Genomic DNA, 25,922 nt, shown 5'->3' on the forward strand with positions numbered 1-25,922 from the left:
GGGTGGTGCGGGGACAAAGGAAGAGTGCAAGTGTGAAAGGCCTTTGAGCTCTTGGGCCAAACAATGCTGCCCACAACCAACATAAAAAAAAAAAAAGGCTAAGGTAATCTGGAGGTATTTTTGCATTTTCAATGGGAGCCCAAGGATCACTGAAAAACCCGTCTTCTAAGGAAAGTCATAGTGTTGCTTGTCCCATGGAAAGGAAGGACATTCCAGGAGAGGACCCCAGAAGCCCAAGAGCAGCCATCTGCTGGGAAGAGAGCAGGGAGTTGGGTAGACTTAAGTCCCAGCCTTGCTGAAGTGACGAGCCTGGGGCAGGTCACACACCTCAACCTCAGCTGGGGAACCTCACCTCCGAAAGATGAGAGTGGTAGTAACCAGGGCTGCTATAAGGACTGGAGATAAGGACTGGCACTCGGTGGGCACCTGTGTGATTACAGCTATTACTGCGATCCCACCTCTGATGCCTTCTCAATGCCCCACCCCCACCTCCTCCTTGTCACCTAGCAGGGCAGCTAGTCCACCCAGGAGCCACCCCCAACCTTGGACTGGCTGCTTAGGGCTCTTCTGCTGCAGGGTCCAGGCCATACGTGTGGACATGAAGTGCTTTTCTCTTTGTCTTGAGGGCCTAGCTCAGCACAGGTGTACAGCTGGTGCTCAAGCATGTCTGCATAATGAAGGCACACTATGCATTCAACCTTAGGACCATGCCAGGCCTGGTGTGGTAGGTCTCTGTGAAATAGCAAGTTAAATAGACGGGAGTGTAGAGTCACCCTCTGCATAGAACTTTAAAACTTTCTGATAGATTCACCTCCCCTGATTCATCGTGGAAGCAGGAAAGGTTGTCAAAATGGTGACTATGAACATGTAGTGCCAGGCTCTCTGCTATGAACCAGCCTGACCTGCCCTAAATCCCCTTTCCAGCCTGACTGAGGCTAAGGGGGACTCCCGAGGGCGGGAGGAGACTCTCTAAGAACTGAGGGCAGCACACGAAGCTCTTCAGGCCGTGCACCCAAAGCAAGGACTACATTATGACTTTCCTGAGCCCTAAGCATTTGTGCCTTGGTGTGTCTCTTCCTCCATAAAAAACACTTAAAATTATATTTTATGAGTGCGCTGGTATAAAGACGAATATAATCCAGGCAGGATTATATTCATTTTGTTCCTCAAATTTTAAAACAGGCCCTGCGCCTACTTTTGCCTAATGGACAAGCCTATTAGGTTATCCACAGTCTTTGAGAACTAAACAGGAGCCGGTGTCCTGGTCCCCTAACCAGCCTCTGTCTCCGCAGGTCCCGCAGCGGATGGCAGCGGCCGAGGGCGCCCCCGAGGACGGCGGCGGTGGCGTCCCGGGCGTCTGGGGCGCTTGGGGCCCCTGGTCCGCCTGCTCGCGCAGTTGCAGCGGCGGCGTGATGGAGCAGACGCGGCCTTGCTTGCCCGGATCTTACCGCGCGCGCGGCGGCCCGCGGCCTGGAGCCCCGGCGCGCGCCTTCGCCGGCCACGTGGTGTCGGCTGTGCGCACGTCGGTGCCCCTGCACCGGAGCCGCGAGGAGTCGCGCGTCCCCGCCGGCCTCAACGCCAGCCGCCAGGGCCCGGTGCTAAGGGGCAGCCGGCACCCCCAGGCGCGAGTACGAGAACCCACGGCAGACAGAAGGTACACGCCCTCCCCGGCCCCTGCCCGCCCTCCACCCGCCATGGTCCTTGCCCCTGCTCTGCCCCTGCCCCTGCTCTGTCCCTGCCCCATGTGCCGCAAGCTGCTCTGCACTACAGATTGCTTGGTTAATGCATTGCTTCTGCTGGGTGGGGAGGAATTCTTGGCTCCGTGTATCTCCTTTCATCTTTTGATTTATTTGCAGCTTTTTAAAGCGTTGAGGCCACTCCCACCCCACTCTGTGGTTCTGAATAGTCTTCAAAGTGAAGCTAATTCTAAGAAGCCCTTAGGCACCAACCTTAGGGAGGCCCTGTGGAGGGTGAAAGGAGGGGACCAAGAGCAGGGAGACCTCCCTTCCAGGGCTGCTCGCCTGGTGCAGGGGGAAAGAAGAATCCTGGCCCCGGGCTGTGTGGATTTGAGCTGAGGACAAGGTGCCTTTTAATCCAAGGTGCCTTTTAACCTCATATGAGTTTCAAATACTTGGACAAGTTGAATGTCTCAAGTGTTACCTGCTCCCAGGTTGTAGGTTTCAGGATTCTGTGAACCTTTCTAGAAAGTTTCTACAAAGTATTTTGAGTAAACACACAGTTTGGAGACTATGTCTAATTAAGGACCTAGACATTGTTTAGAATCTTTACAAAATATAAACTATAGAAATGACTTAATGGCATTAAAATAGAAGTATAGCCCTAAGAAGCTTCCCTGGCTAGGCCAGCATAAATATGCCAAAGTTGGCAGGGCCCATGGGAAAGGTAGGAATATAGATTCTGAGAAGAGCTTGTCAGTCAAACACTGTTTACAGATTATATGCCAAGGCCCATGGTAGAATCTGAGACAATATTTATACAAAAGCATTAACAAGAACAAAGAACAAGAAGTATAAGATATGGTCACTGTGCTTAAGAAATGTATAGTTTAGTGGTCAAGCCAAGGTAATGCCCACCCCGGCAGGGCAGGAGCCTGTCAGGCGGGTGACCCAGCCCCTCTTGTCAGTTGCAGTTCAGACATCAGCAAGCACGGCCACCCTTTAGCACTGTGGCTAGATGCTGTGGGAGAGTCCTTCTAGCTCAGTGCTGTAGGCTGTCCCTGCTAGTGCCTGGAGGTGGAGAGGAGATGCAAGCCACCTAGCCTCCCTGCCACATGCTCTTGACCTGGTCAGCAGGAGTTTGGATAGGGAACCATTTCACAGAGAAGATGCTTTAGCTGAATTCTGAGGGATAAATCGTATTTGGGCCGATAGAAGAGAGAAGAGCTGAGAGTTTCATGGCTTGGCATGGCCTGTGAGTAGGAGAGTGAAGAGAGGGGTCAGCGGGAAGAGGGTGCTTCCTTCTCTCTCTTCCTGTGTAGAAACCCAAGTACCCCGCACCGTCAGCCGGGACTGAGGGTCTGCTCCTACTGACCTGAGGGCTTATCATTTGTTATCTCCTTTCATTCCGACCACGCCCCGGAGTAACAGAGCTCACCAGTCCCTTATAGGAAAATGCTTCTGCCAGAGCAGTTTAGAATTCAGAACGGTTAGATTTTAGAAAGGTAATTTAGGGCATATTTCACACATTAATATCATTCCTTCTCTGGTGTGGGGCAGCATCCCATAATCAAACACATCATTATTTCTGCAGTGAAACACAAATTTTCACATCACATAGGATGAAAGAGACCATACATAGCTTTATGTTTGTTAAGGTCAAGGTGGCTCCTGAAAGTTTTGACATCAAACTGACAAAAACATTAAAAGAAAATTAAAGACAAAAACTTGGCTTTCAAAACCCTTGGTTTCAGAATTGCAGATTTATAATAGCCAAGGTTTGCTGAATGCCTGTTTTATGTCAGGCACTGTTCCTCTCATTTTACACTGACAACCCTATCAGATGGATGCTAATGTTCTTAATTTAGAGGTGAGGAAATGGAAGCCCAGAGAAGGAGGGTAACTTGCCCAAGGCTGCACAGCTGGTATGTTAAGGGTTAGGACTCGAACCCAGGCAGTCATGATTCCCAGGACCTGATGAGGTAGATGTTATACATGAGGAATCTGAGGCCTTTAGATGTTAAATAACTACTCGGAGTCCTAAGTAAAGCCACAAAAAGGCTGCTACTGAGTCCCAGATCCCTAGCACACTCAGGGACTTCTCTTCCAGCCTCTGTGGTTGCGAACCTAGAAAAGCTGCCCAGGGAACAGGCTCGAGTTGGCTGCCGGCCTGGGCTGCAGACTTTCCGGCCCATGCGTTTTGGCAGCAGGAAAATTTTCTCTTCTAAGTTATTGACAAGGGGCCAGTTACTGTTTACTATGAAGTTCCTACAAGTTTTTATCATGCTCTTGTAATTTGACAGTTTCAGATGAAATAATCCAAATATTAGCCTGGGAGGCCTGCGCTGCTGATGAATGTCACGCTCTTCCTGGCTGACGAAAATTGCATTTGCTTATATTTATTAGTGATTAGGAGCTTGCATAGTATATGTGACCCCAGAAGAAATGTCAGTGTGTTCCCGGGATGGCTGTCTGCCTCACTCTCTGTTTCAGGTTTGAGGTTTGAGGCAAAGGCTGTTAGGGCTTAGATGTTTAAGAAACTGTTAGATTGTTATGCTAGGCAACTGAAAACTTAATTGGAGCCAGATAACATATAAAACAAAACTATTCGACCTTCCAACAAATATTTACTAAGCATCTACTATGTTGTAAGGCTCTGGGACAGACACAAAGGTATAAAACCCAAGTTGAGGGTGGGGGACTAAAGGTTCCTATTGACAGGCTGGAACAGCTGTTAGCAAACTTTTTTTTTTTTTTTTAAGCATAAGAATCCTTTGTGTAAAATCAGCCTTAGATGGAGGCTCAGTTTGTCACACAGGCAAAAAATGAGCTGCTCTGGTTGAAGCCTCAGAGACATACTATAAAAATCTGGGCTATAGATCCAAAGGGGGCAGTGGTTTTTAACCTTGGCTGTTCATTAGAATTCTTTGCCCATTTTTTAAGGAATCTTGACACCCTGGTCACATCCCAAACCAACATCTGAATCCCTAAAGATTGTGCTCAGACATGGATATATTCCAAACAAGGTTGGAAACCATGGGTCTGGAAGTATCTTTGGAACCTCAAATTTCCATGGAAAAGAATTTGGGAATTCAGTATTGTCTAGCAGAATTGTCCCGGCTCAGTGAGCATATATCAGCATCACTTGCAGCGGTGGGGAGTCTTGTTAGAAGGAGAGCTGCCCAGTCCCCATTATCACCCTTGCTTAACGGGGATTCTGTTGTGGGGATCTGTGGTGTGAACCTAAGTAGTTTAATTTTAAATTATTTTTACAAACTCCAGATTTTGAGTACCACTGCTCTAGAAGGTCAGAAAAGGCATGTTTGTAAACGCCTACCTTATGGGGCAGTTTGATGAAGTAGTGGCTGTAATGAATATGGCTTCCAGTTTGGAGCATGTCTTCTCTGTAGGCACTAGGTCAAATGCATGGAAACACAGGTCCCTTAGCCCCGTGTGGCGGATACATAGGTTCACACTGTGACACAGGTCCCTCAGCCCCGTGTGGCGGATACATAGGTTCACACTGTGACACAGGTCCCTCAGCCCCGTGTGGCGGATACATAGGTTCACACTGTGACACAGGTCCCTCAGCCCCGTATGGCGGATACATAGGTTCACACTGTGACACAGGTCCCTCAGGCCTGTGAGGCAGTTGCATAGATTCACATTTTACTGACAGGGAACCTGAGGCTCAGAAAAATAAAGTTACTGTATTTTGCTGTGTATAATGCACTCCCATGTATACTGCGCTCCCATGGTTTTTGCTCAAACTTTCAGGAAGAAAAAACCTTTCATTTTAATTTTTGAATTGAAGTATTTATTTATTTATGTTTAGAAACAAAACCGATCATTGTATTCCAGGGTATTCTTTTACATGTGGATATCGTTATTGCTTTTTAGAGTTACACTTTGAATGCATAAGCATAAATAAAAGAATTAAAAACATCATATAGATACAGAATTAGTACTACCCATTTATAAAGTGCATCCTAATTTTTCCCTCAAAAATTTGGGCAAAAAGTGTGCATTATACATGGTAAAATATGGTAATTGCTGAAGATCACTGTTCTGAGGTAATTGAACCAGAATTCTAAGTAGGTCTGTTAGAATCAGGCACACTTTTTTTTTTCACTGAAACGGGTTTTTGAAGTGGTTATTTTGGTAGTGAGGTTGCTCACTTGACCAGGTATGGTCAGAAAAGCTGCTTGGAGGTTGGATAGTTCGGGGCACATTTTGAAAAGTGGATGGGATTGGCCGTGAAGGCTTAAAAAGAACTGCATCTCTCCCCTGTGGCGTTCAGCTCTCTCAACCGGGGAAATCTTTGCATCTAGTCCCAGGCTCAAAGGGGGTTCAAAAAAAAATTAGAAGGCACAGCCCCTGTTCTTGGGGGCCTGCTATGGTGGTGGTGGGTGAGTGGAAAACCCATGAAACACTGCCTATGGCGAGAGTCAGTAGAGGTATGGCGAGAGTTCAGGAGAGTGGGACTTCCTTGTGGGATGGAGCTGTGTGCGAAGGCTGCACAGAGCAGGTAGAATTGGAACCCACCCTTGATGAATAAGTAGAATTTACTTAGCTGGAATATATCAGGAAACTTCTTGGGTCAGTTTGCTTCCATATTGCACATCTATCTCATTAAAACACACACACTACAAACTGCACTCTCAAAAGCCATTGAAATCACGTCAGTAATTATTAGAGCTCTCTGAAGGATCCTGAGCTCAGGAAAGTCACTGAACTTTTCTGAGCCTCAGGAGCTTTGTCTTTCAAATGAGAGTAATAATAATACTTATCACATGGGATTGTTGAACAATTAAGTGAAATAATATATTTATATTGCCTGGCCTATAGTAGGTACTCAATAAATTGTAACTCTAACTACCATTATGGGTTTAAAGGCTGGGCGTTGGTATGTTAGAATTACAGTTAGAACCCTGCTTCTGCCGGAAGGATCAGGGGCCATGCAGGAAGATGGTGAGCCAGGAACTGAGCTCCAGTCCGGGAGGGCAGGACTCTGGGCAGCACTGCATCCCAGGGCCTGGACACCCTGCCCTTTGCCCTTTCTGGGTGTGGCGTGCTCAGAAAAGGATGGCCATTTCCTGGGATACAGTCAGAGCACTGGCCGCCTGAGGAGGCTCTGGATTGAGGGTGTTCAACTTGCAGGTCTTGGCCAACAGACCCTGGGACACTCCACCAGGTCCTCGCTCTCTCCACGCCCAAGGCTGTGCCCCTGTGACAGCTGAAGGGGGGGCGGGGAGGAGAAGGTGTGGGGTGAGCCTGGCAGCGTGTACAGCCCTGCAGCAGCACACGCCTGTGACACTGAAGACAGGCCAAAGCAGGAGAGCCTTTCCCTCAGTTTCTGGAAAGGACACTTGAAGACTAGAGGGAGCTGGAAGGAGTCCCTGTTACTGTAGAACCTTCCCTTTTATAACGCCAAAACCAAATGGATTTCTTTCTATTCCTAAAATGTCTGGTGAAAACAGCATCCAGAGAGAGTCCCTGCTGCCCAGAGTCTAAGCACATAGCCTTACAGAAACATGCCGTAAGTATCTCCTGGGCAGTTTCATGCAGCTCCCACAGAGTCAGGGTGCGAGGGCAGTGCCCACTCCTGTGAGCGGTGCTGCAGGGAACCTTCTCACCACTCGCGCCACCAGGGAGCTGCTACCAGGCAGGCACTCCCGCCAGCGGCCTGCCTTCCTTCCCCTCACCTACAGTGGCCAGTTTTCCTGATCACCACACATGTGAACTCGCTGGAACCTGGAGAGTGGGCGGCTGGATGACTTTCATTCAGAGCTCTTCAGGATACCGAGCATTCCTCCTTTCCACCAGTGAGCATTGCCAAGTCTAGAACTTCTGTCTCCTGGAGGCAGTTGTAGGAGCCTGGGAGATGAAATCACACTCAAAATCATGGCCACTGTTTCCATTAGGTGGAGTGTGTCATACATCTCAAGCGTCGGAGAGGATGCAGAAAGAGAGCGTCCCAGAACCTTCTGGAGATGGAGAGCTGGTTTCGAGTTGGGGGGAATTTGCCTGCATCAGGGATGTTCTTCCAGAGGCTGTGCAGATCTGCATCTCAAGAACAATTTGTGCTCAGTTTTCACTTACTGTTTTTCTTTGAAATATTGGTTTTATTTTTGTCCAGTCTATTAGCCAGGTCCTCTGATGATGAGGTGGGGCACAGGAACAGAAGCTAACATACCCTGAGAGGCTGTAAGTTGCGTGACAGTGAAGAGTTCATCCCTGGAGCTGATAGGTCTGGGTTCTCTGCTCTGCTCTGCTGCTTACTAGTCCTGGGTCCTGCCGGCATTGCTCAACCTTTCCCTAACGGGGATAGTAATATGCCTCCTTCGCTGGGTTGCCGTGAACTGGATACTTCCTACAACATGCTCAGCACAGTGTGGGGTGCCTGATAAGCACTCAGGGAACGTGGCAGACTGCCTTTCATAGGCTGGGCCACTGGGAGCATGGAGGTGAAGCTAATTCTTGGGGAATCAAGATAACTCGGTGGTGGAGCATACTTTCTTTAAAGAGGAGTTTGCATTTCTTAGGTTGGAAAGAGCTGGGAAGTACTTGCAATGGATGCAGGATGGCAGTGCTTTGGTGACACAAGGAGCAAAGTGTCCCGTCCTCAAAGGACTCATGTTGGCGGGGTGAGGGAGGGAGACAAGCAAACAGACATTTACAAGACCAAGTGCCCATGGCTCTCTTCAGAGGGATGCTCTGGGAGTGGGGAACGGGAGAGAGAGAATGGAGGAGGCCAAGGAAGGCTTCGCAGAGGAAGTAATGACTGAGCTGAGCTTTGAGGAAGAAGGATTTTAGCAGAGTCCGAGAGTGAGGAGGGCGTTCCCCCAAAGCAAACTGCTGGGGCGGCGCCCTGGAGGCATGAGTGAGCCTCAGGTTGCAGAAGACAGAGGTGGTCTAGTGGGGCTGGGGCACAGGCTGTCAATGAGGGGGTGTCCAGGCCAGACTAGGGAGTCAGCCCCCAGCCTCCTTTCCAGGGTGGGTGTGTGGAGCAGCCCTAGGAGAGTAAACTAGAAATTCTCTGAGACAGAAGTTCCCATAAACATGGAAAACCAACTCTGCCATTTTAAAGCTAAACAATGTATGCAGTGTATAGGCAGTCTAAACCTCTCCTAGTGCCCTTGTGATTTTCAGAGTGTTTGTGCTACATCTCACCAAGCGAGCATTTACTGCCTTAGCAGCAAAGGCGTGCCCTCTAGTTTTGCAATAGGTGTGTTAGTTTTCCATTGATGGTGCGACTCTCACAACAAATTTAGTAGCTTCAAACAGCACAAATTTACTTTCTTGCCGTCTGGAAGTTAGAAGTCTAAAATCAAGATGTCATCAGGGCTACTTCCTCCTGGGGGCTTTAGGGGAAAATTTGTGTCCTTCCCTTTTCCAGCTTTTAGAAGCTGCCCGTGTTTCTTGGCTCCTGGTTCTTTCCTCCCTCACCCCCCACCCTCTTGTTTCTGTCATTTCCTCCTTCAGCAGCTTTCATTTGCTGATCTCATTCTCACGGGTACCCTTGTGATCACATCGCAAGGTAACCCAGGATCCTCTCTCCAGCTCAATAGCCTCAACTTAATTACAGCTGCAAAGTACCTTCACCGCATGAGGTAACATTCACGTGTTCTAGGGATTAGGATATGGACATCTTGGGTGGCAGGAGCATTATCCAGATGACCATGATAATGTTTGCATTTTGGAGTCTTAAGAATACGCAAAGTGCCCTGGCCAGGTAGCTCAGTTGGTTAGAGCATCATCCTGATACTTGATGGTTGCAGGTTTGATCTCCAGTCAGGGCACATACAAGAGGCAACCAAAGAAGGCATGAATACGTAGAACAACACATCAGTGTTTCTCTTTCTCTCTCTCTGTCTCTCTGTCTTTCAAATTAATAAAAACAAACAAACAAACAAACAAACAAAACCCAGAATACTAAAGGAATGGCACAATTTCTGTGCGAGCAGGACCACTGGCCACTCCTTGCAGGACCACTGGCCACATCATGTCTAATTGTTGTCCCTGGGAAATTGAACAGTACTACCCCCCAAAGAAGAAGAAAGCTGAGTCTCCTGCCCTGACTTTCAGTGCTCTGTCAGCACCAGTATTAACCAAAACCAGTGCCAGTAATGAGCTTCAAGATAATAGATGCCTGAGGCAGCTGCATGGGATAAAGAGCCCTGGACCCCAAGTCCAGAGTCCAGGGTCCAGTTTCCAGCTGTCACCAGTGTTTTCCTCTTGGGCAGGTCACCTCATTTCTCTGGGCCTTACGTTACTTGTTTGTATACAAGGGAATCTATTCTATTCTTTTAGGTCTCTTGCTAGATATTGATGCATTACTGAGGCCCAACTGCTGTTTGAAATGTTCCCACCACCATTCTGCCATCCTGAGTACCAGAAAGGGAAGACGGTGGCTGGGAGATGCGGCCCTCAGACGCGCTTTCAAACACACTCTAGAATACGATGCATATCCTTCTCTCCAGATGCATCGACACCACCACCCTTCTAATCCCACTGTTCAGACTTCTGTCTCATAACATGAGTTTTTCTTAAAAAAGTGTCATCAGCACGTCTCACCTTCTCTTTGGTCTCCCCCTGGGCCTTGGCCCTTTTCTGTTGGAAGCATTCATGTTTCGTACCTCGAAGAAAGCCCTGGCCTTGCAGTCATTAGGCCCCACTTCCTGTCTCAGTACTACCATTTGCCTGCTGCATAGTCTTTGAGAATCACTTAATCTGGTCTACAAAATGTGCATAATTGTATGTCCTCTGTCTACCACAGAGGCCCATGGAGAGGGTCAAATGAGGTAATAGCTGTGAAAGTATTTTAAAAAATACAAGGCACTGTTCAAAAACAAATTAGCTGATTGTTTTATCATTGACCATATTATCTTTGGGTTTTGTGTCTTTTCCTGTAACTTCTTGTATGCGTGTGCATGCGCATGCATATACGCGCGAGTTCACAGGTGTAGCGTGTGCGTGCACACACATGTGTGCATGTGTGTAATATGTGTGTGCACATATGCACGAGCATGCATATGTTTTTGCTTGAAAGGGCTGTTAGCTTTGAAACAGGACAGACAGGTCAAGCTTCGATCACAGGTGTTAGTCGCCCTTTCCTGCCTCCCCAGGGAACTGTCCCCAGCTACTGGTAGGAATCATTGTTTTTTTTTAGCTCCTCCTTTCCTGCCCTCTTTCTTGGAGGCTATTTGCATTTCATCATTAATAACTCTGGAACAATATAGTATTTCTGTCCTGGGGACCCCTGGAGCCTAGTGGGCTCCATGATGCAGGATAAAAAAAACTTGCTGTTAATTAAACTTCACAGAGCCACATGCCAGTTTCTTGACCCTTAGTAGATACCTAGGGAGTCTTGTTACATATGCGGGGGAGGGGGCAGAAACCACAAGGCAAAGAGGAGGGAAATCTTTGGCTTTGTTTGTGTTTCTCCTTGGAAGGCCTCACTGGTGATCCCGAGCAGTTAGCAGAGAAAGCAGGTACATGTGTTTGAAATGTATACTTCACATTTTTGGTGTTTTTTGTTTTCTCCCTGCAAGGGAAGTTTCAGTTCTTTACCTTTTGAAGCAGGATTTCCACTTAGTCCCTGAATTGTTTGACAAGAAGTTACCTGTTGATGCTAACCAGATAAATGGGGTTTTAATATACTTTGGTTTCTAAATCGGAAATCCTAGCTATGTTCAGTGGGAGAGTTTGTAGTGGAGCTGGGCCCGCTGGTATGTACATTTCTGCGTGTACGTTAGGAAAGATTGGAGCCAGATTTTAAGCTTGAGTTACTCTGATCTCAGACAAGACTCCAAAGAGCCCTTGTTCATTTCTTGTGGCATTTCATTAAGTGTCAGAAGTATTTCATTAGTTATCAGAACAAAGATCACATTCGCCATAAGAATGCTATGTTGAACCCCCTCCAAGTCATTCATAACTCTGGGTTTCAGAAGAAAGATACGATGGGCTGTGGAAAAAGCCTGCCTACAATATGCGTGTCCCAGAAGGGGGATCTCAGCTTTGCATCTGGGACCCCTAGGACTTCTCCTTGGACGCATGCCTGGTGGCAGCCTGACGTGCCTTTGAGTAAGGATGAGAGCAGGGACGTTTTCCTGTATGTGCAGGTTACTGTCATCCTCCCTGAACACATCGAGGACTCATTTGTATTAATAGCCATCATTTTTATTACACCCACCATGTGCCACATCATTTACATGCGTACTATCTGAGCCTCAAGCAGTTGACACTGAGCTGACGTAGAGAAGTCCCTAGCGTCCTGCTCCTGTGAGGAGCAGAGCGGGGCCTGAAGGCAGGCTTGCCTGACCCTATCACCCCCACTCTTCCCGCTGCCACTCTGTGCTTATAATGTGGATCCAGGTAATTTGTCTGCATGTGAGAGGGTTTGGGGACAACTGCGGTGGCCTCCCTATTGGTTCTCATGGTAAAGCGCTAACAGCCTCCGTTCCTTATCCCTCCATCGGCCCTTTCCTGGACGTATAGAGTTCTTTTGGTTAATCTCTACTAACAGTAACAAGATCCGTCACAACTGATGCTTGCTGAGGGTTTACTGTGTCGGAAGTTGAATAATGCCCACCTTCACCCCCGCCGCCCACTGCAGGATATCCAGATCTCATCCCTGGAGCCTGAAAGTGCTAATTTATTTGTAAAAAGGAGTATGCAGATATCATTAAGGATCTTGAGATATGGAGATTATTCTAGGTTATACAGGTGCACCCTAAATGCAACCAAGAATATCCTTGTAAGAGACAAACAGAAGGAGAGCGGATACACAGACACGAAGGAGAAGGGGATGTGGAAGATAGGTTAGAGAGGTTTAAGGGTGCTGTTCTTGAAGAAGGGGGCGATACAGCCAGAAGCCAAGGAATGCCGGCAGCACCAGAAACTGGAAGAGGCATGGGAACAGATTCTCCCCGAGAGCCTCCCGAGGGAGCACAGCCCTGCCAGCACCTGGATTTCAGCCCAGTGAAACTGATTTTGAACTTCTGGTGTCCAGATTGTGAGAGAATGAATTTCTGTTGTTTTAAGCCACCAAATTTCTGTTCGTTTTCTATGGCAGGCCTAGCAAACTAATACACTATATTTAAGGCTTTGAGCTAAGTCTCAAAGGACTCTTATACATAAACTATCTGTATTATCTCTGCCCCCCCCCTTTTTTTTATAAGAGAGGAACTTCGCTCTTAGAGAGGGGAAGTGATGAGTTTCGGGCCCCGGAGGCGGCAGATTGTAGGATCTAAACTAGAGTCTGGCTCCAAGTTTCTGCTCTTAACCCCTGTTATTATCCCTTCCTGCCCCCAACTTTATTCTCACCCTAATGCGCTGTAAGTCAGGCCAAGGTCAAGGTTAGACCTTGCCAGGTCTTGCCCCTAGAGCCTTCCTTTTCCTCTTTCTGGTTTGACTTCCAGGTACACGTTATTTTCTTTATTCCCTCATGAATCTTTTTCATACAGAAGCATTTGGTCCCCTGTGGCCATGTGGGTCTGGCCGCAGCTAACTTAGACTCCCCTTTCCTCGGTGACTGGAGCATCGCTCTTTGTAGACTGGTGCTGAAAACATTTTTTTCTGGAGCTGGAGGGGAACAATAATTTCCCCCCCTGTTTTCCAATAAATTCTCCTTCCAAACAGCCCTTCCCTGTAATGCTCTGTGAATGGCATTTGGTATTTGTAAGCTGTGCTGTATTGCAGCTGTTTAAGCTCCTTAAGAGCTTACTATTCATTCATTCAGTAACATTTGTTAATATTGCAATAATATTCCTTCACACAGGTGTGCTAGATTAGACAGGTTGTCTAATATCTTTTATTCTCAGTTTCCTTATCCATAAAATGGGAGGAATGGCCTTCCTTGCTTTCTGCACTGATGGTTAAATGGGATGACATAGAGGAAATGTTTGGCAGGCGTTCAGTAAACTGTTGCTGTCTGAACACTGAATTTATTTAAGTGCATGATGCTAAATACTTTGAGGGACGGGGTAAAACTCTAGAAGAAATCCCTCTTTCCTTCAATTAACTGAGAGTGACAGACTTACACCTAAATCACTTCCTCTAATGCAAGGCAGAAAGGGATACATCATTTTCACACATGATTATTATACTTAAAATATTTCATGTTTATGACAAAGAAAAAAATGAAGTGATATATGGTGAGTGGGCACATAGAAGGTGGTATAAAATTCAGAGTTGGGAGACATCCAGAGCATGAGAGAAATACTGTTGCTTCCTCCATGGGCCTTTCACATAAAAGAAATGTAAGTTGCATTATAATTGTTATTACTGGTGCATTAATGGATTCAGCAGAACTTGCAGAAAATAGTCCTTCAGCTTGCTTCAACCTGCTGGGGGTCAGCCCCTGGGGCAGGGGGCACTGTTTGAGAGTCCCGAGGGGAGTGGGGTTAGGGGCTCACATTTGCCTAGCACCTGCCCCAACCAGGCACTGTGCCCCACGGGTCATCTCATTTGGTTCCCCTAAACCCCTGCAGCCCCGGAGCGCTGCTCAGGTTCAGATTACAACCCATACCAGCAACAGGCTGGACTCCCAAGAGGGCTGCTCTCAGTTACACTGGAGAAATGAAAGCATTTACTGTTCTTTCATGAAAAGCCGGCTCCGTACCACTCAGCCTGCGTCTCGCTGGCTGCCTCTGCAGCGACCTTCACGTGTCAAGGTTGCAGGCTTTGTGCCTCTCAACTTTGGGACGAGGGCCGCCCTCAAGGCAGCCACCGTTTCTGGAGTGTCCACTGAGGGCCAAGCCCTGTGCTAGGCACTGCACCTGCACTATTTCATTCCGCCCGTGTGCCCGTCAGCTGAGGTGGGCACTGTCCCCCCCTTCTCACTGCTGGGGGTGGGCGAGGGATGAGGAGCCGCTTACCCGTGATTACACACGTTGCATGTGGCTGATCCCATCTGTTTGCTGGAATGCCTATCTCTTTCTGCCATCCCATATTACTACCTCTGTCCCAGTGGACCTTTTTACCCTCCTCACCTTCTGGGTAGCCCCGCCTAGCACAAAGGACGGTGGGGCCGTCACCTCTTTGTTCTGAGTTCTCTAGTGTTGGCTCAGCCTTAACTGGAAATGCCTCTCTGTTGGACCTCCACCAGCTCACTGTTCACCTTTGTGTGACTCCAAACAAGTTGCCTCTTCCTCTGACCGGATTCATCTCCCCACTGGGAGGACACGCTGGATTCCAGCACCAGATGTCCTTGTGCAGTGAATCCCTGCTCTGCTGTGAGTGGCATCCCCGCAGCCACTGGACATCACTGCTTTCTGTTGGTCTGAAATTGAGTTCCCTGGATGCCCACTGACTTGTCTTATTTCACCTCTGGGGCCCACCCTGGACACGCAGGACCACTCAGATGCACAGTGAGCACTGTGATGACTTGGCTCATTTTCAAACACCATCCTCCAGACAAGGAGAAGCAGCCTGAGGCAATAGCTGGAGCCAGAGTCTTAAGTCATCTCCCAGGTCCTTGTTCCAGACAGACTGGGCCTGTTTAGAGGCTGCTCAGTTTTATCCTGGGGATGTGTGGGGGCCGCCCTGTGGACCTCACCTCCTGGGAGGCCAGTGGGTGGGTCATGAGCATAGGTATTCTTGAGGCTTGGCTTCCTGCTGCAGCAAAGGGCCTTTGAAACTCAGAGTTGCTCCAAAACCACCTTTCTGCATCCTTTGCTAGGCTGCCTGCCTCTTGACTCCAGGTAGTGCTCCTGAATCCATTGATGGAAAGACCTCTCTCCCTTCTCTTATGAGTACGAATTCATCACTTCTGTCTGTGTCCTACTCTCCTCCTCTCCCCTCCCGCACTTAGAAGCCTTTGGGATCCTTCTTCCCTGAAGGCTCAGAACAAACCTGTCAGCTGATTGTCACACCAGTCTTTAGATACAGACCTTATATCCTTCTGGGGATCAGCAGCAGATCTGGGCAAAATGGCTAATGTATGTGACAGTGTGCCACACAGTAGGCAACCTAGAAATCTTTTGTTTCCATCATCTTAATTTTTGTTTCCCTGAGTGGTTAGTTTTCCTCTTATCTTCTGTAGACACCAGATGATTGATTGCCTGGAACAGCCTTGGCAGCAGTTTCAATGTTCTGAACTTCCCAGGAGACAGATGCACTCAACCTAAACCATTTGCTCACAGCCTCTTTGAACTTAGCACATGCTCTCCTTTCTCCCCTTGGCAGGTGATCACAATGGAACAGAGCGGGTTTTAGGAACATGGAGCTCTCTTTCCAGTTTCAGGCTGCAGATTACTTTCGGTCCAGTTTACCGGGAATCCTATGGCTCCTCCGTGAATGCAGATTTTACTCTTCAGCTGTTTCATACCCACCGCCGCCGCCACCCCAGGGCCCCCATCTTCTTCCCCTGGAATTCAGGCTCTTCGGTCTTTCTAGGTGACCAGTGGCTACTGACTTTTAATTTTACCAGCTCCCATTGCTGTCCACCCAGAGAAGTGGGGCTGTCCTGACTTCTTGCTTGCTGGAACTCAGAGCCTTTTCATCTCTACTAATAGATCCAGAGAGGTAGCCTTCACTGACCTGTTGGTTAGACATGCTAAGCAATTAAGCTATGGTCTCTCATATTTGTTGCTTCAGCAAACCTGCACAGAGTGCCTTAGGTCAGACCTGCTGCTAGAATCAGGGATTACGCACGCGCGAGTAAGAAACTGGCATGCCTTGCCCTGAAGAACGGCAGACTTGTGAAGGAGCCAGGCCTTTTACTCAACGGTACTGTCTGGGCATGAGGCTGCTGATGGCTTTTGTTGGTCTGAAATCTTTCTGGGAGTTTATGACTTTTCAGTTATTGACAGTGATATTTCAGAAGAATATTTTGTCCCCAATCTATTTCTGTCCCCTCAGCCTTTGGGGCTTACAACCTGCATTTGAGTGAGTATTTTATGTTCAGTCACAATGTCTGTGTATTTAAGTTTTAAGTGTACTGATTTGGTTTCTCTTAGCAGCATTGCCTGTACAGCAGACATAGCTTCAGGGTTCTGATAGCAGATTCCTGCGTTTGCTTCTTAGGATCCTCCCACATCCACAGTTACATTTTTAAAAATTCAGTGGAAAACAAGTTAGTGTTTTTCATATCACTTTCGTATATTGAAATCATGTGCAAAGGCACAGATTTTTTTATGGTGGCACAAAAGGATAAGAAATGACAGATGAATCTGCCTGCACTCCACCCCTGGAGTCAGCTTCCCAGAGGGAATTATCACCTGTTTCATTTCTATCAGTTCAGAAGTGTATCCTGCATACACACATACATATGCACATTTATATACCGTATATCTTTTTTCCCTGTGTAGTCTTCGGTGTCTTGTTCTTTTTCACTTAACTGTATTTTGGAGGCCATTCTGTATCAGCATACTCATCTGCCTCATTCTCTTAAACTGAAGCATTGTACTCTACTGTGTGTTCCGGTAGTTACCATAATTTAGCTCACTCACTATTCTCCTGTTTAATGATGCTTAGGCTGTGTTTCAGAGTTATAATTTACAATCACAGCTCAGATATATATATGCACATGCAAAGTGTAATTGATTTTCTTACAAGTAGGCGTGGTTCTTGAGCCTCTATTTCTGCTGCTACAGGAGAACTGCTGATTCCAGGACACCTCATGTTAAAATAAACATTATCAGCTCAGGGTTTATCGTTGATTCAGCCAGGATTCTCCCCTCCCTCTCCTGGGGTGACCTGAATCCTGGGTGAGGGGCATCTGTGCCATGTTGGTGAAGGGACCGGGTGTGTGCTCTCCCTCACTGCTGCCTTCCTCCCCTGCTGCCGCGGTCTCCACAGAGACCCTTTTGCATCACCCCCGGCACTCAAGGGGGCCCTCCACCTTTACACTTCCCCTCCATGCCCTGATCAGGTGCCAGGTGGGTTGTGGGCTTCCCCACAAAGCTTCTGGGTCCCTTCTGTCTCAGGCTCCCAAACAAATCTGGAGTGTCCATTGCTTGCCACCTCAGGCCACAGTGTTCTGGCCCGATCTCTGCTCACTGCCTCAGTCCTTCCCTCATCTGCCTGCAAGGCAAATGCTTAATTTCCTTCAGCTTGAGAAAATACTTCCTAGGCCGTAGCACCTTCTTCATATTCCCTAGTACCACTGTACATCTGCTCTCTATGTCCCAGACTTTGGATTGTGGCAGACAAAGCCTAATTTTTCAAATTTGAAAGAGACCTCTTCCCTTTTTTTGTGCTGATCTTTGGTTTTCTCTCCTCCGGCTATAACCAAGGTTATTCAAGAAGCTCTGTGGGGTGGGCGTGGGTGGGGGCGATTACTGCACACACTGTCCTGCTGGGGTTGTTTCAGGCGCCCTGCCTGTTCAACAGGGCTGTGCAGAGGAGCCTTGAGCCCTCGTTTCTGTGTACCTCTGTAAGCACTTGAGACGTTAATTCCCACTTATGACTCCTACGGCTCAGTTGTCTTTTAACATGTCTATGAAAACCTCTTTAAAAATGCGTTTGGTCATACTAATGGATTTTGGAAAAAGCATTTCACTTGATAATTGCAAGTTACATCTCCCTCCCCTCTCTCCAAACCTAAAATGCCAAGTGGAAATGCCTAGTTTCCTCCATGACGGGGGGAGAGGGAAGGAGAATGTGGCATTTTGGAGGCAGTATCTGCATTTGTGACTAGGAACCTGTGATGCTTGCCTTCTTATTCCCTCAGGACTATCTTCAGTGCTAAGACCGGCCAGGTAAATTTGCCTCAAAACATTGGTTGAGTAAGAGTTCAGTTTTGGTATATAATGTCAGTGCAAAGTACAAATGTGGCATAGAGGGTCCCTTCAAATCAGGTGGAGATTGTTCATTAGACACAGTGACATTCAGTAGATTCTTTGATTTTCTCAACAGCTCCTAGGGCAGCGGTGCCATCCACTTTCGTTCTCTCTGCTGCCTCCGGGGATAAATCATCTTTTATCCCACAGGCCTCCTTCCCATCTTCCCTGTGGAAGAATTGATGTCTGTTTACCTAACAACTCAACTCAGGTACCTGGCTGCAAGGAATGCCACCTTGGTAATGCCGTAACACCCAGAATCTCAAGCCGAAGCAGCGTGAGCAGGGGCAGCTGACTCAGGGCCCCGCGCCGACTGCGGGCTCTGGTGGCTGGGCTTCCTTGCAGGCCGGCCCCCGGGGCTGCTGCTGTGGGGGATGCTGTGGCCCATGTGCGGTTCATGTTAGCACAGCTGAGAAAGGCTGGCCCTCTCACAGAGACTTGACTGAGCTCTAAGGGAAAACAAAATGGGGGTAAACATGGAGAGTGCAAGAAATACAAACAGCTTGCCTTCCAGAGAGCAGGGTCTCATTCGGCCTGGCCCACTCTGTACTGGAAGCTAAGGAAAGAGGTGCGACGCTATCTCCTAGCCGTACGCAGCGGACAGGCAACCTTGTCTGGTGGATTTCCAGCTCTGACAGGCATGCATGGAGTGCCACGGACCTCTTAATTCTTCCCCTTAATGCACCCCCTGACCCCGAGAACTTGTCAGAAATGCACATTTTCAGTTCCCACCCCAGATCTGAATCAAACTTTGCATTGGGCATTCAATGACCATTTGAACAGTTTAAACAAGATTTCCAGGTAATTGATTCTTGCTTAAGTTTGAGAATGACTGAGATGGAAAATACAGAAAGAATTAGAAGAAGAACCATTTTGATGAGGAAAGAGGATGAATTCGGGCTTGATTGTGTTGAGCTTTAGATGTCTGTGAGGACGTCTGCGTGAGGCTGTCAAGGTGAGGACCCAGCACCCACAGCATCGGCATCACCTGGGAGCTTGTCACAAATGCAGAATCAGAGGCTCACTAGACCTCCTGAATCAGAAGAATCGGAAGCTGTATTTTGATGAGATCCCCAGGTGATTTTCATGCGCATCACAGGTGAGAAGCAGATTCTAGTCTGGAGCAGCGGTCCCCAACCTTTTTGACACCAGGGACGGGTTTTGTGGAAGACAGTTTTTTCATGGACTGGGGGATGGTGGCATGGTTTCAGGATGATTCAAGAGCATTACATTCAAGCTCACCTCCTGCTGTGCAGCCTGGTTCCTAACAGGCCCGGACCAATACCTGTCCGTGGCCCGGAGGTTGGGGACCCCTGGTCTAGAGGTTACTTGGGTCTGTGCAGTTGACTTTCAGGAGAGGGGTTTGGCAGGGAATAGAAATATGGGTGTTGTCAGTTATGGGTGATGGCTGTAGATGACACATTTCCAGGGTTCCTGCCTAGTTAGGAGACTGGACGTGGAGTCATCACACTGATTAGCCTTAACATCACAAAGCTGCACAACATCACACATAATGATCCCCTGGATGGCAGCCAGCACGTGGTAAGGAAAATATTTTATGTATTTATTACCCTTTCCAAAATGCTATTTGCAGCCATTATCTCAAGAAACAACAATTTCCCCAACACCCATGGTAGGTCGTTGGAAGCACGGGGCCTGAACCTGGTGCCAGACCCTTGCTGTGGCGTCTTGTCATTGAGCCGTGCTGGGGGGAAGGGGCTCTGCATTTACTTATGCTGTCAGGGCTGGAAGTGTGGACAAGCAGAAAAAACATCACACACAATGCTCAATAGATGTTCAGAGAAGTTGCTTGGTAAAGGTTTGTTTGTTAAAGGTTGTTGAAACAAATGATGGAAAACATGACAAAAACTGCGTTTAGATTTAAAAAATGCATTCCTGTTAGTAACCTCAATTTGATCTTTACAACATCATTGTAAATAGATAAAATGGATATTATTCATGCTTTCATTTAAAAAAATAACATCTTTATTGAGATAAATTAAAATACCTTAAAATTCACCATTTGAAGTGTATAATTCAGTGGTTTTCAGTATATCCACAAGGTTGTACAGCCATCATCACTATCTAATTACAGAACATTTTCATCACCCCCAAAAGAAATCCTGTGTCTTTTAGCATCACTCCTTATTCTCCTCTCCCCCAGCTCCTGGCAGCCTCTAATCTACTTTCTGTCTCTGTGGATTTGCATGTTTTGGACAATTCATATAAATGGAATTATACAACACATGCCTTTTGTGTCTGGCTCTTTTTGCTTAGAATGTGTTCAAGGTTCATCTATATTACAGTATGTATCAATACTTCTTCCATTTTGTGGATGAGTAATATACTATTATTTTGTTTATGCATTCTACCTTCACAGGCATTTGGGTTAAGATTTTGTGTGGACTTATGCTTTTCATTTCTATGGGTATGTACCCAGGACTGGAATGGCTGGGGCATGTGGTAACGCTACATTTCATTTCTGAGGAACTTTCAGATAGTTTTCCAGAGCAATGGCACCACTTTACATCCACACCAGGAATGCATGAGGGTTCTAGTTTTTCTACATCCTCTTCAACACTGTTTGTTATTATCTGTTCTTTTTATTATAGCCATCCTAGTGGATACCCTCCCATTTTATAGGAAAGAAAACTGAGGGCGCATTATTTTCCCAAGTTTGTAGAGCTATTAAATGGCTAAGCCAGAACATTCTTTTAAAGCAAATACTTGCATCATACCTGCTCTATGGTAGTCATCGTTTAAGTCTGTTGCTCTTACTAAGTTGTTTACTCTTTACAACAACCTATAAGAAAGATGCTGTTATCACATTTATTTATAAACTGACGACTGGGCCTGGGGTGAGGCCCTTAGGTGAAAATCTTAAGAAGACGTTACTCTCAGGTTCCACCAGAAGGTACCTGACGATACATGCTTCACTGGCCTCATCCTCGTCTTGGCCCTGTTTGAAGAAACTGAGGCATCAGAAGACTGAGTAATTTTTTCAAAGGTTCAGTAATTAGTAAGTAGCGGAGGTGGGATATTAACCCAGGAACCCTGGCTTCAGAGTCTGAGTCATTAACCACGATGCCACACTGGCTTGCATATCTTTGATCTTGAGCAAACCAGGCTTTTTCTCTTACTTTGTTATGGCTTCACTTTCTGGAATTAGTCAGAGCTTTGACAAGAGGGGAGGCTATAGTAAATTTCCGGAGATGGGTTATGAGGAGACCAAGCAGAACTAATCAGCTTAACAGCCCCCAGGCACCAACAGCATGGACCCCTGGCGGGGGGGTAACTGGCCACAAGGTTCCCCGTGCCCACATCTGTGCTTATTATCCCAACTCTGCATAAATCTGCCTGATTCATGTAGGCCGCTCCGCAAGTGGCCTGGTGGGGAAGAGGCCATTCTGAACCATCAGGATGATTAGCTCTGACCAGCTGTAAGGAAAACACACGTCCTCCTGGCCAAGTCGGGATGAACCTGCTGCTTGTCCAAGTGTCCGAGTCAACTGTTCGGAAATCACAAACCCTCATAATCACACCCTGATTGACTGCTCGTTCTCTTTAGTCTGATTCTCAGAATTAGCTCGTCATTTGTTTACAAATGATCACCTTTCTAACGGTGTTGCTATTTGTGGGTTTTGAATGGTTCTCTGCTTAGGCACAGCCTCCCAGAAGGCAGTGCGAATACAAAAATATACATTTGCACATTTGCACATGTATGCGTTACCCCCTCAGGAGTGATGGGCAGCCTTTGAAAAGATGCTTATACAAGTCCTCAGCCACCAGCAGGTGCTCCGCCTCCTCTACCCCTGGGATTGAGGTCCAGTCGGGTCCAGCGGCCCTCACAGGGTGAGTTGCAGCTTGCAGTGTGGCCTAGGACAGTGGAGTTTTTATAGATGTCACAAACTCAGAGGTTTTTGTTTTTAATTCATTCCTCTATTTCTTCAATAACATGATCAATTTGACTGTTAGATTTTACCTTTTTTTTTGAATTTCAATTCTATCCTATGACTGTGTTTCTTAAAGCTGTGAGTGTGTAGACCAGCAGCCCCAGCATCACTTGGGAGCTTGTTGGAAACGCAGAACCTCAGGCCCTGCCTCAGACCTCCTGAGTCAGGACCAGTCTTTTAAGAGGATCCCTCAGTGATTCCTGGGCACATTAAGTTGAGAAGCTCTGCTCCACGTCTCCATTTCTGTTAACTGCAGCTGGGGGTCTCCACTCAGTATTTACTTGGAGGCTAGAATTTTTGGTAGGCTTTCAGATCTTTAAAAAAAAAGAGAAAGAAAAGACACACATACAGAAATTCTTTCCTTTGCCTTTGCATGATGTCATTCATTTTACCTGGCCTGCGTGAGAAAGAAAAAACGCAAATTACATTCAAGTTATGCATATTTTTAAGACCAGCTTCTTAAATGCGTCTCTTAAAGCAACATGCTGGATCCCCCGTCATTAACAGAAGAGTCTCAAGTGTTGCCAAGATTAATTGAGAAGTGCCTACAGGCAAAATAAGCACTGTAGCATAGTTTAATTCAAAACCATATCAGCTAAGAATGAAGGTGCAATTAGTGATAAAGATGTTAATAATTAGTTGTGGTCTGTTAAATTTTATATTCAGTGGTTACGTACAGTGAAGAAAGAATTTCTTTCCTCATGAGGGCAGAAATTAATGTTTCACCTTGATTGCTATTTTAATGTGCTTATTTTAATGGGGCCATCTTGTAGAAACCCTTGGGCACCTTTCCAATTTTATGTAAAAGTAGAATTAATTATTATAGAAGCATATAATTTTAGAGCTGGAATGACCTTTGCAGTCTTTTAATCCAGTTTAGTCATTTTACAAATAAGAGTTATATGGCTTACTTAAGTCCTTCCACAGAATATTGGAACCTGTGCTTCCCAGATCTCAGACCAGTGGTGGTGGACCGTTCTCAGATCCCTCCAGATCAAAGTGCTTCCTCTTGCCTCAGAGTTCCCAAAGCACAATTTCTGCAGTGCCTCCAAAGCCTTTATCCTGCCCTGCGTGATGTTCTAGTTGCTTTCAGTTGTAAGGCTGAGGTCCCGGGAACTACATTTGATTTATTTTTGTGTTTCTTTCCCAATCCTAGGAAATGCAAACAGTTGTTGTGTGGTAAGTTTACGTGTAGTGTGTGCTGGGGCTGGTTTTTCCCTCCTTGCTCGAGCTGGTTGTGTCTGCACAATGGCAGCTTGAAATTGGCCATGATGGGAGTATTTACACTATGGAAATGAAAAAAATGCTACAGGCTCTCCCCCCTTTGGAATGCCAGTTGTCAAACACTTCCAAACACACTGCTGTTTATGTGATTTTCGTAAGGTCTCACAAAGCAACAGGTCTCAACAAAATCCATACCGACAAGAAGATGGCCATTGACCCATTGTTCAACATGGGCTGCCTGGAGAGTGATGGGGTGGCCAGTTGCTGAATCTCCTTTAATTTCTTCAGGGATTAAGTTTGACCCAACACAAGTCAGGCCCAGGGCTGCGTTAGCATTTGGTTTCTTAGCTAAGTTCTACTTACCTGGAAAAGCTATTTGGGCATGAATGGTAATAGAAACAGGGCCCGAAATATCAGATGTAGTTGAGAGAGAAAAAATCCACAAACTATTATCAGGAAAAAAAAAAAAGAACAGGAAGTTACTATGGCTGAAATTACAATTATATCTTTACACTTATATCAAAAACCCTTCAGTGGCTCCCTACAACCTATGAAAATTTCCAAACACCCTGACATAAGTCACGTACTTAAGTCACAGCTTACCATCCTGACCTCGTTTTCAACTGCTGACATCACCCACAGCTGATTCCCTCCTTCATCCCACCTCCCAGCCTCTGCAGAACCTTGTTCCAGCCCCCATGACGGTCCCTTCTCCGGGAATGCGCCTTCTGCACCCCTGTCCCACCTCAGGCTCTCTCCCAAGCTTCTGTTTCTACCCAGTCCCTCCCCCGTGGACCAGAGCTCCTGGGTGAACACGACAATTCCCAAGACTCTTCATCTCCTCTCTTGTGTGTCTCTCTGTAGCGGCAGAACCCGAGGTCCCATCGGCCCTGGCACGTATGGCTATGGGAAGGCCCCGTACATCTTACCACTGCAGACGGACTCCGCACACTCACCGCAGAGGCTTCGGAGACAGAAGCCTTCGTCCCGGCAATCGAGGTCCCAGGGAGCATCTGGTCCTAGCCATGGCTATAGCCCACCAGGCCTCCGGGCCCCCCACCGTGGACCTCTGTACCAGAGTGACAGTGGCTCTCGTTCTGGACTGCAGGCCTCAGAGACCTCCATCTACCAGCTCCCTTTGACCTATGACCAAAGCTTCCCTGCAGCTTCAAGCCTCTTCCACAGCCCAGAAACGAGCAGCAGCCATGGCATGGGACCCCCTAGGGCAGCCCAGAGCTTTGCCCCGCCAGCCCGGTCCGCAGCCATCTCCTGCATTGGGGCCTATCGCCAGTACAAGCTGTGCAACACCAATGTGAGTACCTGGCCAATCTGGGCCTGCACGGTGGCAGCTCTTTCTTTTTGTTGGGTGGCAGTGAACATGTGGAAGACAGCAAGACATAGTTTTTCTAGACCATATTTTTCTAATTTTTTGGATGGAGGGGTACAGAAAGGAGGAAAAAAGAAATAAAAGGGAAAACATTATATGGAAAGATGAGAAGTCCATTCATTAGTTACCAGTTTCGTGGGTTAACTAAAACATCCTTATTTCTTAAGCAGTTGGTGTCTTACAAGGAACATCGCTATGGCAAATCCCGATCCAAAGTACATGGTCATCATAACTCTGCTTGTTTTCCACTGAAATGGCAAATTATTCCCTGGGCCTTCCTGATAGTGGCTCCTATGGACCACAGAGACTGCAACCCTCCAGATGCTCTGTCCCAGCATAGCGCTGTTGGAAGCCCTGCAGAAGGGGCAGAGACCAAAGGAGGAGGAAGTGGCGGTGCCACACCAAGTCCTCCTTTTTTCAGACTTTGTTCCCCTGTGTGCTGGGCTATGCTATGCAGTTCTTAAATCTTCCTTCCCTCTCATTTCTCTCCATTTATTTCCCCCATCTACTTTTCTTTTTTTATAAGGTTATGCCTTTAATAACTTGTGAATAACTTCCCGCGTCACTTACTGACAACCTATTGCTGCATATCAAACAACTTTCAAATTCTCAGTGGTTGTATGTGAACAACATTGTCTGATCAGGGGTCTGCGGGTCAAGTGCACTTTGGCTAATTTAGGGCAGCCAGTGGTAGCACCACATAAGTGGGAGTTTGGCCATTTGACTAGCATAGGTATCACCTAGTTAAGTTCCCCCGAGGCTCTGTGCTCCTCCAGGCACACCCACATTAGCTATTGGATCATGAGAAAGTCTTATAGTGAGTTTCCTGCTGAAGATTCCACAGCTGATGAGTAGCAAAGGAAGTTATAAATGGAAACTTCTTAATATGACCAAA

General features: G+C 47.1%; 2 protein-coding genes across 2 annotated transcripts in view; one reads left to right on the forward strand and one right to left on the reverse strand.

The window, feature by feature from the left end:
• THSD4 (thrombospondin type 1 domain containing 4) overlaps nt 1-25,922 on the forward strand; it is a 546,728-nt gene that overhangs the window by 62,327 nt on the left and 458,479 nt on the right. Inside the window, exons 3-4 of the mRNA XM_054595598.1 lie at nt 1,293-1,654; nt 24,505-24,952. Coding sequence (XP_054451573.1) covers nt 1,293-1,654; nt 24,505-24,952 — 810 coding nt within the window. The remainder of the gene's footprint in view (nt 1-1,292; nt 1,655-24,504; nt 24,953-25,922) is intronic.
• Nucleotides 25,183-25,374, reverse strand: LOC129088401 (cytochrome c oxidase subunit 7C, mitochondrial-like). Its single transcript, XM_054595810.1, has one exon. The coding sequence runs from the start codon at nt 25,363-25,365 to the stop codon at nt 25,183-25,185; it is 183 nt and encodes a 60-aa protein (XP_054451785.1). The 5' UTR covers nt 25,366-25,374.

Source organism: Pteronotus mesoamericanus, unplaced genomic scaffold (assembly GCF_021234165.1).
Source record: "Pteronotus mesoamericanus isolate MK-2021 breed Mesoamerican mustached bat unplaced genomic scaffold, CSHL_Meso_final contig_100, whole genome shotgun sequence".
In the NCBI taxonomy this organism is placed as follows: Eukaryota; Metazoa; Chordata; class Mammalia; order Chiroptera; family Mormoopidae; genus Pteronotus; species Pteronotus mesoamericanus.